Here is a 15,376-nt window from a genome sequence, read left to right on the forward strand (position 1 = left end):
GAGTGTTTACTATTGTCATTTTGCATTATTGACACACTATTTTCCTAATTAATGCTGTACAGTTGCTTTGACACAATCTGTATTGTTAAAAGCGCTATATAAATAAAGGACTTGACTTATAGCCTAATGGCCAAACCAGCATAAAACCCTGTGAAATCTTGAAAGTAGACCTGTCTGAGCATCTAACTGGCCTGAAAAGACAGTGACAGCAGATGTGATTTTGTTCTTTCGTTCTCCATTTAACTCGACAGGACAATTGCTGAATTTCAGCAGTGTGCACTAATTGTAGTCTTTAAAAGCCATTTGCCTCCCTGTTCGCGACAGCAAGGTGGTTGATGTTATTTCGGTGTGTGCAAATCGAAGGCTGTTTGCTCTGGAGCGACAGAGACGTCGGCGATCCCCACTGAGCCGCCCCGTCCCACCAGAAAAATGGCCAAGGTTAATTACCTCCGGAGCTCAGTAAAGAACAGCTTTAATTAATGTAAAGTGCTGCTGAGGATGAGTCGCAGGGGACGCTCATCCCGAGTGTCTTCCCTTCAGCCGCCAGTGCTGATCTCCAGCTTGAGTTTAATTTGAAGTCTGTTTGCAGTCGCAGTGCTAATTTACTCCACGAGACGAGCTGTTACTTGAGGTGCAAAAGAGAGAAAGACAGTGATAATATTCCGAGGTGAAATCAACTCTGTTGCATGTATAGCGCTCTACTGTCATGAACTTCATACACTACCATCACAACTGTTGAAAGAAATTAATGCTTTTATTTAGCAGGTATGAATCAAATTGATCAAAAGTGTTATTGTTACAAAATATTTCTATTTCAAAGAAATGCTGTTCTTTTGAACTTGCTCTTCATCGAAGAATTCTGAAAAGGAAAATGCAAGACAGTTTCCACAAAAACATGAATTGTTTTCAACAAATAATCAGAAATGTTTCTTGAGCAGCAAATCAGCATATTAGAATGATTTCTGAAGGATCATGTGACACTGAAGACTGGAGTAATGATGCTGAAAATTCAGTTTTGATTACTGGAATAAATTAAATTTGAACAGATATTCACATAGACAACAGTTATTTTAAATTGTAATAATATTTCACAATTTTGCTGTCACTGAAGACTGTAGTAATGATGATGAAAATTCAGCTTTGCATCACAGGAATGAATTACATTTTAAAATGTATGAAAATAGAAATCCATTATTTTAAATTGTAATAATATTTCAGAATTTTACTGTTTTTACTGTATTTTTAATCAAATAAATGCCGCCTTGGTGGGCAGAAGACTCTCACCGACCTCAGCGTTTTGAATGATAGTAACAGTCAAAATACAACATGTTAATGGAGTCAAATGGGTTGTGAATGCAATTTTGCAGTTTGAAGGTCCTGAAATTATGCCTATGGTCTTGTCTACTGAAATGTGATGTGATGCATGAAGTTTTTTTGATCTGATTTGTGTAACAGGGCAGATCTCAGTGGAGGGCTTCGCCAGGTATCTGATCAGTGAGGAGAACAGCGTCATTCCACCAGAAAAACTGGACCAGAGTGAAGACATGACCTTCCCTCTCTCTCAGTACTTCATCAACTCGTCCCACAACACCTACCTCACAGGTACCTCAACACACACACACACACACACATACACACACACACACACACTCCTGTCTGAATGCAAATACACAATTTATTAGAGAATTCATTATAATAATGCATTTGATTTTTTATAGCACCTGCTTAAATGGCTTCGCTTATAGATAGATAGATAGATAGATAGATAGACAGAGAGATAGATAGACAGATAGATAGATAGATAGATAGATAGATAGATAGATAGAATTTTTTATGGCAAAATAGCCCTTAGATTTCCCTAAAATATCTCTTAAGTTTCTTAAGATGCATAAAGTTGCAAAATCTCAAAGTAGACTGAAGTCCTAAAGCTGAAATGATCTGCTAAACAAAGTTTGAATGTAGCCTTTATTTTAATCAGTTTGCATAAAGCTGCTGCTAAGAAGAAGAATATGGTGTGAGAGGAATCTGTGTTTCCTTACAATCTCTATAATAATAATTCAACATCTGTAAAATGTTTTATATGCGTTAGTGCATTTACATTTGTATTCTTATCAAAGTCTACTTACGATAAAGTGCATTACATCACGTAAGAAGCAATTATCAGGAGAGGGAGCTGAGAACATGCTAGACGCAAAAACAAAGAGGAAATGAATAATGAATGTAATTATGGTCAATGTACTGCTAATGTACCAATCTAACACACAGTGCTGCTAAAGTACATACTTAACCGCTACACGCAACAACTGGTGTTCTTAAAGGAACAGCACACCCAAAAATGAATCTTCTGTCTTCATTATTTTCAGCTTTATGACATTCAAGCCAATATGATGTTGCTGTTTTTTTGTTTGTTTATAAAATGCATAAGAAGAATTGTGTCAAGCTCAAAAAAGGGACAAAAAACATGAAAGTATCATAATGCAGTCCATACTATTGAAGATTGTTTCTGCCATGGAATAAAAACAGAAAAGGTGATTATGACTTTTTATCTCACAATTCTGACTTTTCTCGCAATTTTTACTCTTTTTTTCTCAGAATTCTGAGTTTAAATCTTGCAAATTTAACTTTTTTTCTCTAAATTCTTAGTTTAAATCTCACAGTTTTTACTTTTTTCTCAGAATTCTGAGTTTACATCTTGCAATTCTGACTTTTTTGGAATAAAAAAGGTAATTATGACTGTTTTTCTCACAATTATGATTTTTTTCCCCTATTTTTTATATCATGTATTAGATCTTCAGATCTGCAAGTTTATAAAATCTGAATTGTGAGATTAAAAAGACACAAACACATCTATTCATAATTCATCATTTTTTCACCATTTTTTCTAAGTTTACATCTAGCAATTCTCAGGTTTTGTTTGGAATTCTGACTTTACATCTTGCAATTTATTATTTTTTTATTTTTTTGCCACAGAATAAAAAAAGGTATCTGCGACTTTTTTCTTCTGAGTTTATATCGCACAATTCAGACTTTTCTTCTCAGAATTACAAATAATTTAAATGTGCAATTCTGAGTTTATAAAATCAGAATTGTGAGATAAAATGTCACAATTACATTTTTTATTTTGTTTGATCCCATGGTGGAAACAAGCTTTCAACTCAAGTAAAATATTTGTGTGAGTGCATGTTAGTTTGTGCATGCAGTCAGCGTTTGTGTGTGTGTGTGTGTGTGTGTGTGTGTGTGTGTTGTCAGCTGGGCAGCTCGCGGGGAACTCCTCTGTTGAGATGTACCGGCAGACGCTGCTGTCTGGCTGTCGCTGTGTGGAGCTGGACTGCTGGAAGGGCCGGACGGCGGAGGAGGAACCCGTCATCACACACGGCTTCACCATGACCTCAGAAATCTCCTTCAAGGTGACCCACCACACGCTCACCAGAGTTAGGTTACCATTGAGTTCTCACACAGCCTTTCATCAGTGCACACTGTTAAGTAGTACTTAACTTGGAGCTATTTTCTGCTTTTGGAGATGTTTCTATAAAAAATTATTGGTGCACTGAGTCATTTTCTCACTGCCTGATACACAGTCCCATACAAAAACTGTCTGCAGTTTACAGCCCTGTGAATGCTTGTTTAATTTTATTAAAGCTAATTCGTTTTTAATAATTATTTGATTTGATTATATTATAATTTCAGATTCCAATAAGAGTTTTGTACATTTATTGTCATTTTTAGCTTTTATTCTTTATTTTATTTTACTTTGTTTTGTTTCATTTCAGATTCTAAAAAGAGTTTAGTACGTTTTATTTCTTACCATATTTAAATCTAAACCACCAAAGATATTATTTTATTTTATTGTATTTCTTTTCTTTTTTCATTTTATCTTACTTTTTCATTTTTTTATTATTTTTATTTTATTTCATCTTACTTTTTCATTTTTATTTTATTTTATTTTATTATTTTCAGATTCCACAAAGAGTTCAGTACATTTTATTTATTCCTATATTTAAATCTATTCTACAGAATTCGACCTAATTTGTTATTATTTTTATTATTATTATTTCATTATTTTTTTATTTAGTTTAATTTATATAATAAAACAAAGCCTAATTAAAGTACATTGTATTCAGTAACAAGTTAAATAGAAAATACTATAATAAAAATCAGCTATGCCTATGCATTTAGTATTATAACTGCATTCAAAAGAGAGATAAACAATATAAATGGAGCTATTCCACTATGACATATCAAAATATTTCAATCTATTCTTGTTTTCCAGGAAGTGATCGAAGCCATAGCAGAGTGCGCTTTTAAGACGTCTCCGTTCCCCGTCATCCTGTCCTTTGAGAATCATGTGGACTCGTAAGTGTAGACGCTGCTGGTTTTCTTCCTGTAGCGCCGCGGCTCCTCGGGGCCGACTGCAACTATGGCAACAAAGAGTGGAGCGATTAGAAGTGTCTCTGAAATGCATAATTTGTTTTCAGTCATCATTGTTGTCTAGTGAGATGTCACACGCGCTGGCTCGCTTCAGTTTCTGCATCAAATCAGAGATGACATGATGTGCATGCAGTCGGGGAATTTCACTTCAGTCACATCACAGCTGCAGATGTAGTTTCCCAGAATGACATGCATGTGAACATTGCCAGGTGCTAATTTTGGAATTTTTGTTTAATAATTATTTGATTTTATTTATTTAATTCTTTAATTTTATTTAATTCTATATTGTATTTTATTTTATTTTATTTCATTATGCTTTCAGCTTCCAGTTAGGGTTTAGGACATTTTATTTATTACCATATTACATATTTTACCATATTTAGAAGATTTCCCCCTAAATCAATTAAATTTTTTATTCTATATTTTATTCTTTATTTTATTTTTATTTTTTTCATTATGCTTTTCAGCTTCAAATTAGAGTTTAGTATATTTTGTTTATTGCCATATTTAAATTAAGATTTAATTTATTTAAATTAAGATGCTATTTTATTCCATATTTTATTTTTTATTTTAGATTATTTTAACCAACATTTTTATTATTTATTTTATTTTATTATTTTATTTTTACATTTTTATTTCATTATGCATTCAACTTCTAATAAGAGTTTAGGATATTTTATTTATTGCCATATTTAAATCTATTCTGCAGAATTCTACATAACTTCTCCCTAAATCAATATCAAATTAATTTTAGGTTATTGTTCTATTTTTTATATTTGTCACTATTATGGACTTGAGTTTTGTCTTTTCCTGTTTGCCCTTCCTGTTCCTGTCCTAGTTTAGTTCATTAGGTCATTATCTTGTACCAGTCTTCATCATCGTGGATTACTATTAAATATATTATTAAGATTATCTTCATCTTTGTGTGCCTTGCCTCGACCTAAGCGTGACAGAATAACCGACCCAAAGAAGTGAAAGTGCGCTGCGTGTTTACCCTGTGTTCTCCTTTTTGAAAGTGTTTGTTTTTTTTTGTTATGGAGCTCGCTGCGAGATTCGCCGCTCTGGCTCAGAGGAGCCAGGATATCAAGGATTTCGTGAGGGACTTCAGCTGTTTCGCCGTAACCACCACCTTCAACAACGAGATGCTGAAGTCCCTGTTCAAGATCGGGGCAAACTGTCACCGCCCCGTCGACCTCCCAGACACCACGGGATTTAACTGGAGGGAGGCGATCATGGAGAGGCATCTGGAGAGCATCCGGCCCCGATCTAGAACGCTGCTCGACCCAGAGCCCAGCCCAACATCACCCCGCTGCGCGGAGCAAGAGCCTGAGCCCACCGATGATGGAAAGCCAGAGCCCACTGGGACCGACGAGCCATCGCCAAGAGGAGCGACAGAGCTGAGGATCGCCCCGGAGCCAGAGCCTGTGACGTCAGACCAGGTGCGAGAGCCGGCTACAGAGCCCGCCATGGGGGACATCGCTATGGACAGCGAGAGCGCGGAGGGAAGCTCCACCCACTGCACCATGGCTGAGGGTGAGCCGAGCTCAGTGGACTATGATTCGGATTTATATGCGGACATGCCCATTCTCCTCCCACCATCATCTGAACTGTCAGTCTGCCCTGAATTATCTGTCTGCCCTGAACTGTCTATCTGCCTGTGGGACAACAACCACGGAAGTCGTTCCCCTGTCACTGGCGCTCCCGGTGTTGGGAGTGGCCTTGTGGTGTGTGTGGGCAGCACACACCGTTACTAAGCCCCCTGATCATCCTGAACTCCCGCACAGCCTCCCTCTCCCACTACCTCTGCACCAGTCCTCACCATCGCCTCCGCTGTCTCCTGACAGCCCCTCTGCTAACCCTCAGCCCACCATCAGTGCGGTGGGATCGCCGGCGGTCTGCCAGTCTCTATCGGCGTCGTGGCTGGAGGATCCCTTGTCTTTGCCTCCAGCCTCTGAGTCCCGGACTCCACCTCGGCCCTTCGACCCAGCGGCTCCACTATGGCTCCTAGCTCCCTCCTCTCCACTGTGGTCCGTCAGTCCACCAGCTCCGCTGGGCTCCCTCGTCCCTCCGGCTCCGCCTTGGTCTGTCGTCGACCATCCGCCGCCTCGGGACTCCACTCCTCCGGCTGCACCTCGTCCCTCTGGCTTTGTCAGGCTCCTCCTTCCCTCCGGCTCCACCTGGGTCCTCTGTCGCTCCGGAGCCATCTGCTCCGCCTTGGCCCTCCGGATCCTCAGCGTCACCTTGGTTCTTCGGCTCTCCATCTCCGCCTCGGGCTCCACCACCTGCTCCGCTGCCGTCGGTCGGCCCCCTGGAGTCGTCAGCCCTTCCACCACCATGGCTCCTCCCTCTGTTGGCTCCACTGTGGGCCACCATCATGGCTGTGGCCTGGGTCCCACCTGGCTCCTCCTGCTCCCTCCTGGCTTCTCCCTGACTCCTCCCTCCGTCAGCTTCACCATGGACTTTGGTTGGCATCCACCTGTCTTGTCTGCCTGCCAGCACTTTGCCATCCCCTGTCAGCATCCCTTCTCCACTCCTTGCTTCCTCCTCCTATGTCCCCCTCCATCCCTCCCTTTGTGTCAACGGCGCGAGGTCGCGCCTTCCGGGCGGGGGGCGATCTGTCACTATTATGGACTTGATTTTTGTCTTTTGTGTTTCCTTTTCCTGTTTTCCCTTAATTGGTTTTGTTCCTGTCCTAGTTTAGTTCATTAGGTCATTATCTTGTTCAGTTCTTTATCAGTTAAACTCCTGCACTGTGTTGCCCTCATTAGTTGCCTCATTTAAGCTCACTCCTTTGTTCAGTGCTCGGTCGGTTATAGTTTGTTACTGTTGTCACCCAGTCTACATCATCGTGGATTACTATTAATTATATTATTAAGATTATCTTCATCTTCGTGTGCCTTGCCTCGACCTGAGCGTGACAATATTCAATATTTAATTTCTTATTTAATTTAATTTAATTATTTTATTTTATTTTATTTTTTATTATGCTTTCAGCTTCCAATGTTTAGTTCATTTTATTACCATCTGTTCTGCAGTATTCAAAATCTACCCCTAAATCAGTGAAGATTTTATTTTATTTTATTATTTTATTTTATTTTGCTTTGTTCCAATATGACTTTTTGCTGCATTTTGTTTATTACCATATTTAAATCTATTCAGCAGAATTTTCCAAATTTCCCCCCTAAATCAGCAAAGAAATGATAAAACGGTCTGTAGATTTTATCTTGGTCTTGGACTTTATACTGTAATTTACTGTTGTTGATGCAGCAAATGTTGCGAAGCGCTAATTTGTTACTCACTGTTTATGCAAAAATGGCTGTTTCATGTGTTTCTGTTGAATGGCAGCCCCAAACAGCAAGCCAAAATGGCAGAATATTGCCGATCGATATTCGGGGACGCTCTTTTGACTGAGACTCTGGAGAAATATCCTGTAAGTGTCTCTGTCCCTGATGCATTTGTGCTCTGTTATCAGCCAGCGTTCTCCTGACTGATTCTGCTGTGTTTCAGCTTGAGTCCGGCGTTCCTCTGCCAAGCCCTCATGAGCTCGTGGGAAAGATCCTCATCAAGAACAAGAAATCTCACCCCAAACCCTCAGACGGCAGCACTAAGAAGAAGCTGTCCGAGCAGGCGTCCAACACCAACAGCGACTCGTCCAGCGTCTTTGAGCCGTCGTCTCCCAGCACTGGACCCGCAGGTATTACACCCTCAAATCTGCATGACTGAGTCAGACAGTGCTAAATTAAACAAGATTTAATTAATTAATTTAAGTGTTTATTATTTTAAATATTTATTTAAATAATTAATAAAAAAAAGTAATAATTTGTAATTTAAAAAAAATAATAATTTAAATGTTAATTTGCATGTCTGACGGTGAAATTTGAAAATATACAAACCGTAGTGCTGCTCTTATTAGCATTTATTAATTGTAAATAAAATATAATTAACTTAAATTTGTGTAAATTTGAAAATTGTAAATATATAATATAATAAATTTAAATTTCAATTGTTTAATTGTAAATAAAATATAAATGTGTATAAATTTGTTGTAAAGTTGTAAATATTCAATATAATATAATAAATTTAAATTAAATTTGTAAATTGTATATAATATAATATAATATAATATAATTCCTCGATCCTATAGGATAAGCGGAGAATGGATGGAATAATTTGGAGAATGGATGCATGCATAATATATTCTAAAATAATAATAAAAAATTATTAAAATGACATTTCTAAGTTGTAGATCTAATGTAGAGTTTATAATTTATTGTAATTATACAATATACTGTAATGTTTTGTTATAATTATTTTTGTTATAATTTGTAAATATGCAATGTATAACAAATTAAAATTAAATTTGTATTTGTAAATAGTAAATATAATATAATATATAATATATCGCAATTAAATTTGTAAATTGTAAATAAAATACGATTTAAATTTGTAGGTGTTTCTAAATTGTAAATATACAATATAATATGATAAATTAATACATTTGTCAGTAAATCACAAATAATTTAAATATGAATTGAATACATCAATTATAAATGTACAATATTAGATAGTAAATTAAAATTTCTGAATTGTAAAAAATATAATATAATAAATTAAAAATGACATTTCTAAATCGAAATAAACACAATGTTATATAATAAAAAAAATAATCATTTGTAACTTTAAAAAATATAATAAATTCAAATTTTATAAATTGTAAATATACAAAATATTGAAATAAAATAAATTCAATGTGTACAAATTTCCAATAAATGTTTAAATTTTAAATTTGCTAGACGGATAACTTAAATGCTTTGGGAGTAAAAATACAGACAACCAAGAACACTTTTTGCCATTGATATCTGACATTTGTTGGCAAGCGGCTGCCGGATTGCACGGTACATTAAAATCTTTCAAAAGTAGCAGGAAAATCTGTGATGAGTCAGCTATTATGGGGTCTGTGCTCACGTCTGTCTTTAGCAAGTGGAAAGAGCGAGCGAGTTACTGCGGAGCAGAAGCAGACGCCGAGGTTGAGGAGTCGAGCGGATGACATTTGAGCGTGTGTTTGTGTGGATGCGAGGCTCTGAAAGGTTGAGTCCAGACAGCACTGATGCAGAAAGCAGATGTTGAACAGCAGCAGGACTGTGTGGAGTCACCTGTAACAGCCATTTCACATGATTCAGGAGAGCGCAGCTAGCAGGACATTAATGCAAGTGCTGGCAGAATCAAATAAATATTGTTTATTTGATATTTGATGAATAGATTGATAATATGTAAATAGTTAAAAAATATTACATTTAGCCACAAATAAAATAGATCGCCTAAAAAATACAGTTATTTAATTTGTTGATCATTAATGATAAATAAATAATGTATATTTATGCACAAATGAAATAGATCATACAAAAATGACAATTCTATGTAATGTATTTATTGATATTTATTTCATGATAGATAAATACATCACATTCATGTGCTTGACAATTATTTACTTTATTTATTGCTATTTAATGATAAATAAATAAATAATTACATTACATAATCAGCCAAAAATTACAGTTGTCTAATTTATTTATTGCTATTTATTTGAGGATAAATAAATAATTAAATAAAGAATTTGTTTGTGCGACAAATTAAACAGATCACCCAAAAAAAATTAAAATAATAATTTAGATTTATGCACAAATCACCCATAAATTTAAATTTTTTACAATTATTTATTTAATAATACATAAATAATGAAATAAATAATTGACATTTTTGCACAAATGAACTGGATTAGCCCATGAATGAAAGTGGGGTGTTTTTGGAGACTGATTGTTGGCGGTTGTTGTTTGGAAATGACGTGTATGTGAAATAAATAACTCGAGGACGAGTAAATGATGAGAGCGTTTTCATTAGTGTGTCTTAACCCTCGGTGTCTGAGCTCTGGTTCTTCTCTCACACCAGCTCTCTCATGCACTTTCTTCAGCGCATCCAAACCACTGTTTAAGAGAAACTCAGCATTTGATTTGACTGAAGTTTGATTTGATCCTGTTTTTCAGCTTTAGCGTCTGCAGAGGTGGAGGCTGAGGATGATGAGGATGAAGATGATGATGATGATGACTGTAAGAAGTCCATGGACGAGGTCAGGAAGAGATGATGCTTTTATATTATAGTATTGATTCATATTTTCATCAGTTTTCATTTTAGTGGAAATTTGAGTAACTTTGTTATGTGCTTTTGTCATTTTAAGTTTTTCTTTTCTATTTTTAATTTCCATGTAGCTTTTTTTTATTTTAGTTTTAGTTATTTTAGTACTTTTTAATCAATATAAATAACCTATTTTATTTCAGTTATTTCAACATTTCGAATTTGTAATAAGCTGTTTATATCATTATATATATATATATATATATACCTTTTAATCTATTTTATCTCAGTTTTAGTTTTAGTAATTTTAGCACTTCAGCTTAAACTTATTTATTTCTGTTAGTTGCCAAGGCAACATTTCTAAATTCTATTTTTGTAGGTTTTTTATTTAATATTTCTATATAGCTTTAATTTATTTTTATTTCATTTTTAACTATTTCTAATTTCTAGTTGTTTTTTTATTTCTGTGTTTTTTTCTTATTTCTAATTCATTTATATTTTTTTAAGTTTAGTTTTTTTGTCTAATGCTTATAGTTAATAGTTTTACTTTAAGTCTCATTTTGAAACGGATTGATTGGTCATTTTGAGGTCATGCGCAGAAGTTAATTAATCTGCTTGTAAATACAATGTTTTAACTCTTGTGTATGTTTTCACCAATGGAGTGCAAAATAAGGTTTGAAACTCTTAAAATATACAATTTTCTCAACAAATTGTGAAATGAGGTGCTCAGCCTTCAGAAAATGGTCCATCCACCTCATGAGCTCAAACATTGATGTTTTTGTGATTTTTATTCAGGGTACAGCAGGATCTGAAGCCTTTGCCACTGAAGAAATGTCCACGCTGGTCAACTACATCCAGCCCACCAAGTTCCACTCGTTTGAGATTTCCAAGAGTAAGTTTTGACCGCATATGATGAAGAGTTCACCCATCTGAAGATCTGATTCAAACCAGCTTGGTCTGCTTTCAGAGAGCAAACGCAGTTATCAGATGTCATCGTTCGTGGAGACCAAAGCGCTGGAGCATCTCACCAAGACACCGGTGGAGTTTGTCGAGCATCCTTTCAAACACAGCCTGCATTTCTGACAGCAAACCAGGACAAGAACATCTATTATTTATGCCAGAACTTATGAATCTGTCAGGAAGATTTCAGAACAGTAGTCCATCTGACTCATGCCCGGATTGCAAGTCTTCAAAAGCCATTTAATATGTTTGTGTGAAGAACGGACTGAAATTTAAGTTGTTATTCACTAAAATAATGCTCTAATTCACACATGTACAGTATATATTTAGATGTGATACCTTTAGATGTATGCATTTGACATAAATGACACCGAACTGAATTTGTTTTATTAATCGTCTTATTTTTATAGCATTTTTTTGACAATCAAGTACATCTGCACAGTTTATACTAAAATATTTTATATTTTTATTTTAATATAATCGAAATGTATACGTATATGTATATTTTGATGCCTAGATTTTTTAATATATAAAAACGATAATAAATGATATAATTTATAATTTAGGTGTTCAGTTTTGATTAGTTTTTGTTGCAGAAAAATACTATAAAAATTATATAATTTATATTTTAAAAATATATGTTCCACGTTGTTGGCCATTTTTGACAGAAAATATGATAATGTATCATTTAAAATGTAAAAATACATTCTAATACATTTTATAAATTAAAGTATATGTAAAAATAATAATGTTTAAAAAGTAAAAAAAAAAATGTTCCAGAAAAAAAACTACACAAATAATATCGTTTATCATTTAAATTTAAAAATTCCATTTTGATGCCCAAATCAATTTTTGTTGCAGAAAAACACAAAATATGGTAATTACATTTTTTTTTTAAATACATACTAAATACATTATATAAATTAAATAAAGTATATATAAAAATAATAATGTTTTATTTCAGTGAGATGCCAAGTCAAGATTTCTAATTCCTCATTTTTTCTAATGTCTATATTTTCCCCCCTAATTTCTAGTAAATTTTAAATTGTTTGAAGTTTGTAATTTAATATTTTATTTTATTTTAATAGTTTTAGTTTTAGTCAGCAGTAGCAACACTATGAGATAAATCAGCCAAATTGATTAAGTAGATTTTTTTTTTTTGGAAACTATATTAAAATACAATTATAAAATAAAGAAAAAAAATCTTTGTCTATGAAAAAAGTATTTCTGAAAAATGCAACCTCTTTAATGTTTTGTCAGGTGATGTTGTGGTGATGATCACACATGTCTGTCCTGGTTGTGATGGAGGTGGATGATTTATTGATTTATTGATTTATTGATTTATCGGTGTAATTTGTTATGACGATCCCTTAACCGTGTGCATGTAGATACAACAAGTTTCAGCTGAGCAGGATTTATCCTAAAGGAACGCGCGTGGATTCCTCCAACTACATGCCGCAGGTCTTCTGGAACGCCGGCTGTCAGCTCATAGCACTCAACTTTCAGACCATCGGTGAGATGATGAATAATGAACACGCTCTGGGAGAGGCTTATGACAAATATGCTGTAATATGAAATGTCCACTGAAATCAGACTTTATAGCTGTTGATTTTCTCTCATCTCTCTCAGATCTGTCCATGCAGCTGAACCTCGGCATGTACGAGTACAACGGCAAGAGCGGCTACAGACTCAAACCAGAGTTCATGAGACGACCGGACAAGCACTTCGACCCCTTCACAGAAAGCACTGTGGACGGCATCGTAGCCAACACCTTATCAGTGAAGGTTCGACGTTTGACAGCTCGACTTCCTCAAAAGCTGCTTTCAAAACATGAATAGCTTTTATGGCACATGAGACTGTTGCCAAAACCTTTAGCACCAGGAAACTCATTTGCAATGCATTATTGCAGTGCAATCAGTGATTTGATGTATTTCCACAAGTTTTTTGTTGTTGTTGTTGTTGTATTTAGTGTCGATTTATGTTCAGTTTTGATGCCTAAATTAGTTTTTGTTCCAAAAAATACTATAAAAATTATATAATTTAAATTTGTTCAGTTTTGATGGCCAAATCTGTTTTTGTTCCAGGAAAATACTATAAAATTGTCATTTTTAATTGAAATTTAGGTTTAATTTTGATTTTGTCAAATTAGCTTTTGTTCCAGACAAATACCATAAAAGCTATATTATTATAATTTAAATTATATGTTCAATTTTGATACCCAAATTAGTTTTTGTTCCAGTTCAATACTATAAAAATTGTATAATTTAAAGTTGTTCAGTTTTAATGCCCAAATTGTTCCAGAAAAATACCATAAAAATATTACCTTGTTCAATTTTGATGCCCAAATTAGTTTTTGATCCAGAAAAAAATACTATAAAATTATCTAATTTTTTATTTAAAATTGTGTTCAATTTTGATGGCCAAATTAGTTTTTGTTCCGAAAAGAATCCAATAAAATTATATGATTTATAATTGGAATTGAACATCAAACCAAAACAAAACAAAGAAAAAAACATCAACATCAACCGTGGTTTTACTAGTAAAAGTATAGTATTAAAAAAAGTAGTAAACATTACTTTTTTGAAAACAACCACCTCATTTCAATGTGTTAGCACAGAATGTTATTTATCTTAAAATTACTTAAATGCCCTATTTAACAAACAAAACAAACAAAAAAAAATATATTAAAACACATTTTCTAAAGTGCCTAAATGTCAAAATTAGTACAATAGCTTATATTTACTGAAAAATCTTAATACTGAACATACATTATTAGGTTGTGACTCTGCTGTCTGCTCTAGCTCCCTCCCTACCTGTACAATAAATCCATGTGAATATCTGTCTCTGCTAAAAATTTATATTTTTGTTTTTGTAACTTTACAATCGATAATGATGTACTTTAGCCCAGTATTCTGACTGATCATCTGACTGAATAGATACTAGCAGTTTAATACTCAACTACGTTAATAAAGACAAAATTATCTAGCATATATACAGATGAAACTGACCTGCAATTGAAGCCCTGAACAGGTCAGTGATGTTGCTACATTTCACTGCTTCTTCTGGCCGCTTCCTCTCTTTCATCGAGTCCCACGTATCGATTCTGTTTGGAATCGTTTGACGGAAGCGCAGAACAGACATGAGCCAAAAACAGGGCAGTGGGTCAAATCAGCCGCTAGGCCACCGGGAATTCTCCCGGTGCTCCCGATGGCCAGTCCGGGCCTGCTCCTCCGCCTCCTTCATCAACCCTAACAGCTGACGACTTTGCCACGTTCTTCATTAATAAAATTAAAACCATCAGTGCACAATTTCCCACACCACAATCTGTCAAGCACATCTTACCAGCAAACATACACTCGTTCACATCCTTCTCTTCACTATCTGAGGCAGAAGTCTCCAAACTCATCCTTTCTAATCATCCTGCTACTTGTCCGCTTGATCCTATTCCATCTCATCTCCTTCAAGCCATTTCTCCTGCAGTTGTACCTGCACTCACTCACATCATTAACACATCCCTTCACACTGGTGTTTTTCCCTCAGCATTTAGACAGGCTCGTATAACCCCACTACTTAAAAAACCCACTCTTAACCCATCTCTTTTAGAGAACTACAGATCTGTTTTTCTTTTTCCTTTCATTGCAAAAACACTTGAACGAGTTGTGTTCAACCAAGTATCTGCCTTTCTCACACAGAACAACCTCCTCGACAGAAACCAGTCTGGTTTCAGAAGTGGACATTCAACCGAGACTGCCTTGCTCTCAGTTGTTGAAGCCCTAAGACTGGCAAGACCGGATTCCAAATCTTCAATACTTATCTTGCTGGATCTGTCCGCTGCTTTTGACACGGTTAACCACCAGAT

At 35.1% G+C, this 15,376-nt stretch overlaps 1 protein-coding gene across 2 annotated transcripts in view; it reads left to right on the forward strand.

The window, feature by feature from the left end:
* Positions 1-15,376, forward strand: part of LOC107663155 (1-phosphatidylinositol 4,5-bisphosphate phosphodiesterase beta-1-like) — an 89,484-nt gene that overhangs the window by 57,207 nt on the left and 16,901 nt on the right. For both annotated transcript variants that reach the window (XM_016453316.1, XM_016453318.1), the window contains exons 10-19: positions 1,456-1,602; positions 3,250-3,407; positions 4,271-4,353; positions 7,774-7,858; positions 7,936-8,122; positions 10,470-10,552; positions 11,353-11,449; positions 11,525-11,609; positions 12,906-13,030; positions 13,147-13,301. In XM_016453316.1, coding sequence (XP_016308802.1) covers positions 1,456-1,602; positions 3,250-3,407; positions 4,271-4,353; positions 7,774-7,858; positions 7,936-8,122; positions 10,470-10,552; positions 11,353-11,449; positions 11,525-11,609; positions 12,906-13,030; positions 13,147-13,301 — 1,205 coding nt within the window. The remainder of the gene's footprint in view (positions 1-1,455; positions 1,603-3,249; positions 3,408-4,270; positions 4,354-7,773; positions 7,859-7,935; positions 8,123-10,469; positions 10,553-11,352; positions 11,450-11,524; positions 11,610-12,905; positions 13,031-13,146; positions 13,302-15,376) is intronic.

The sequence above is a fragment of the Sinocyclocheilus anshuiensis genome, unplaced genomic scaffold, assembly GCF_001515605.1.
Source record: "Sinocyclocheilus anshuiensis isolate Anshui unplaced genomic scaffold, SAMN03320099.WGS_v1.1 scaffold767, whole genome shotgun sequence".
In the NCBI taxonomy this organism is placed as follows: Eukaryota; Metazoa; Chordata; class Actinopteri; order Cypriniformes; family Cyprinidae; genus Sinocyclocheilus; species Sinocyclocheilus anshuiensis.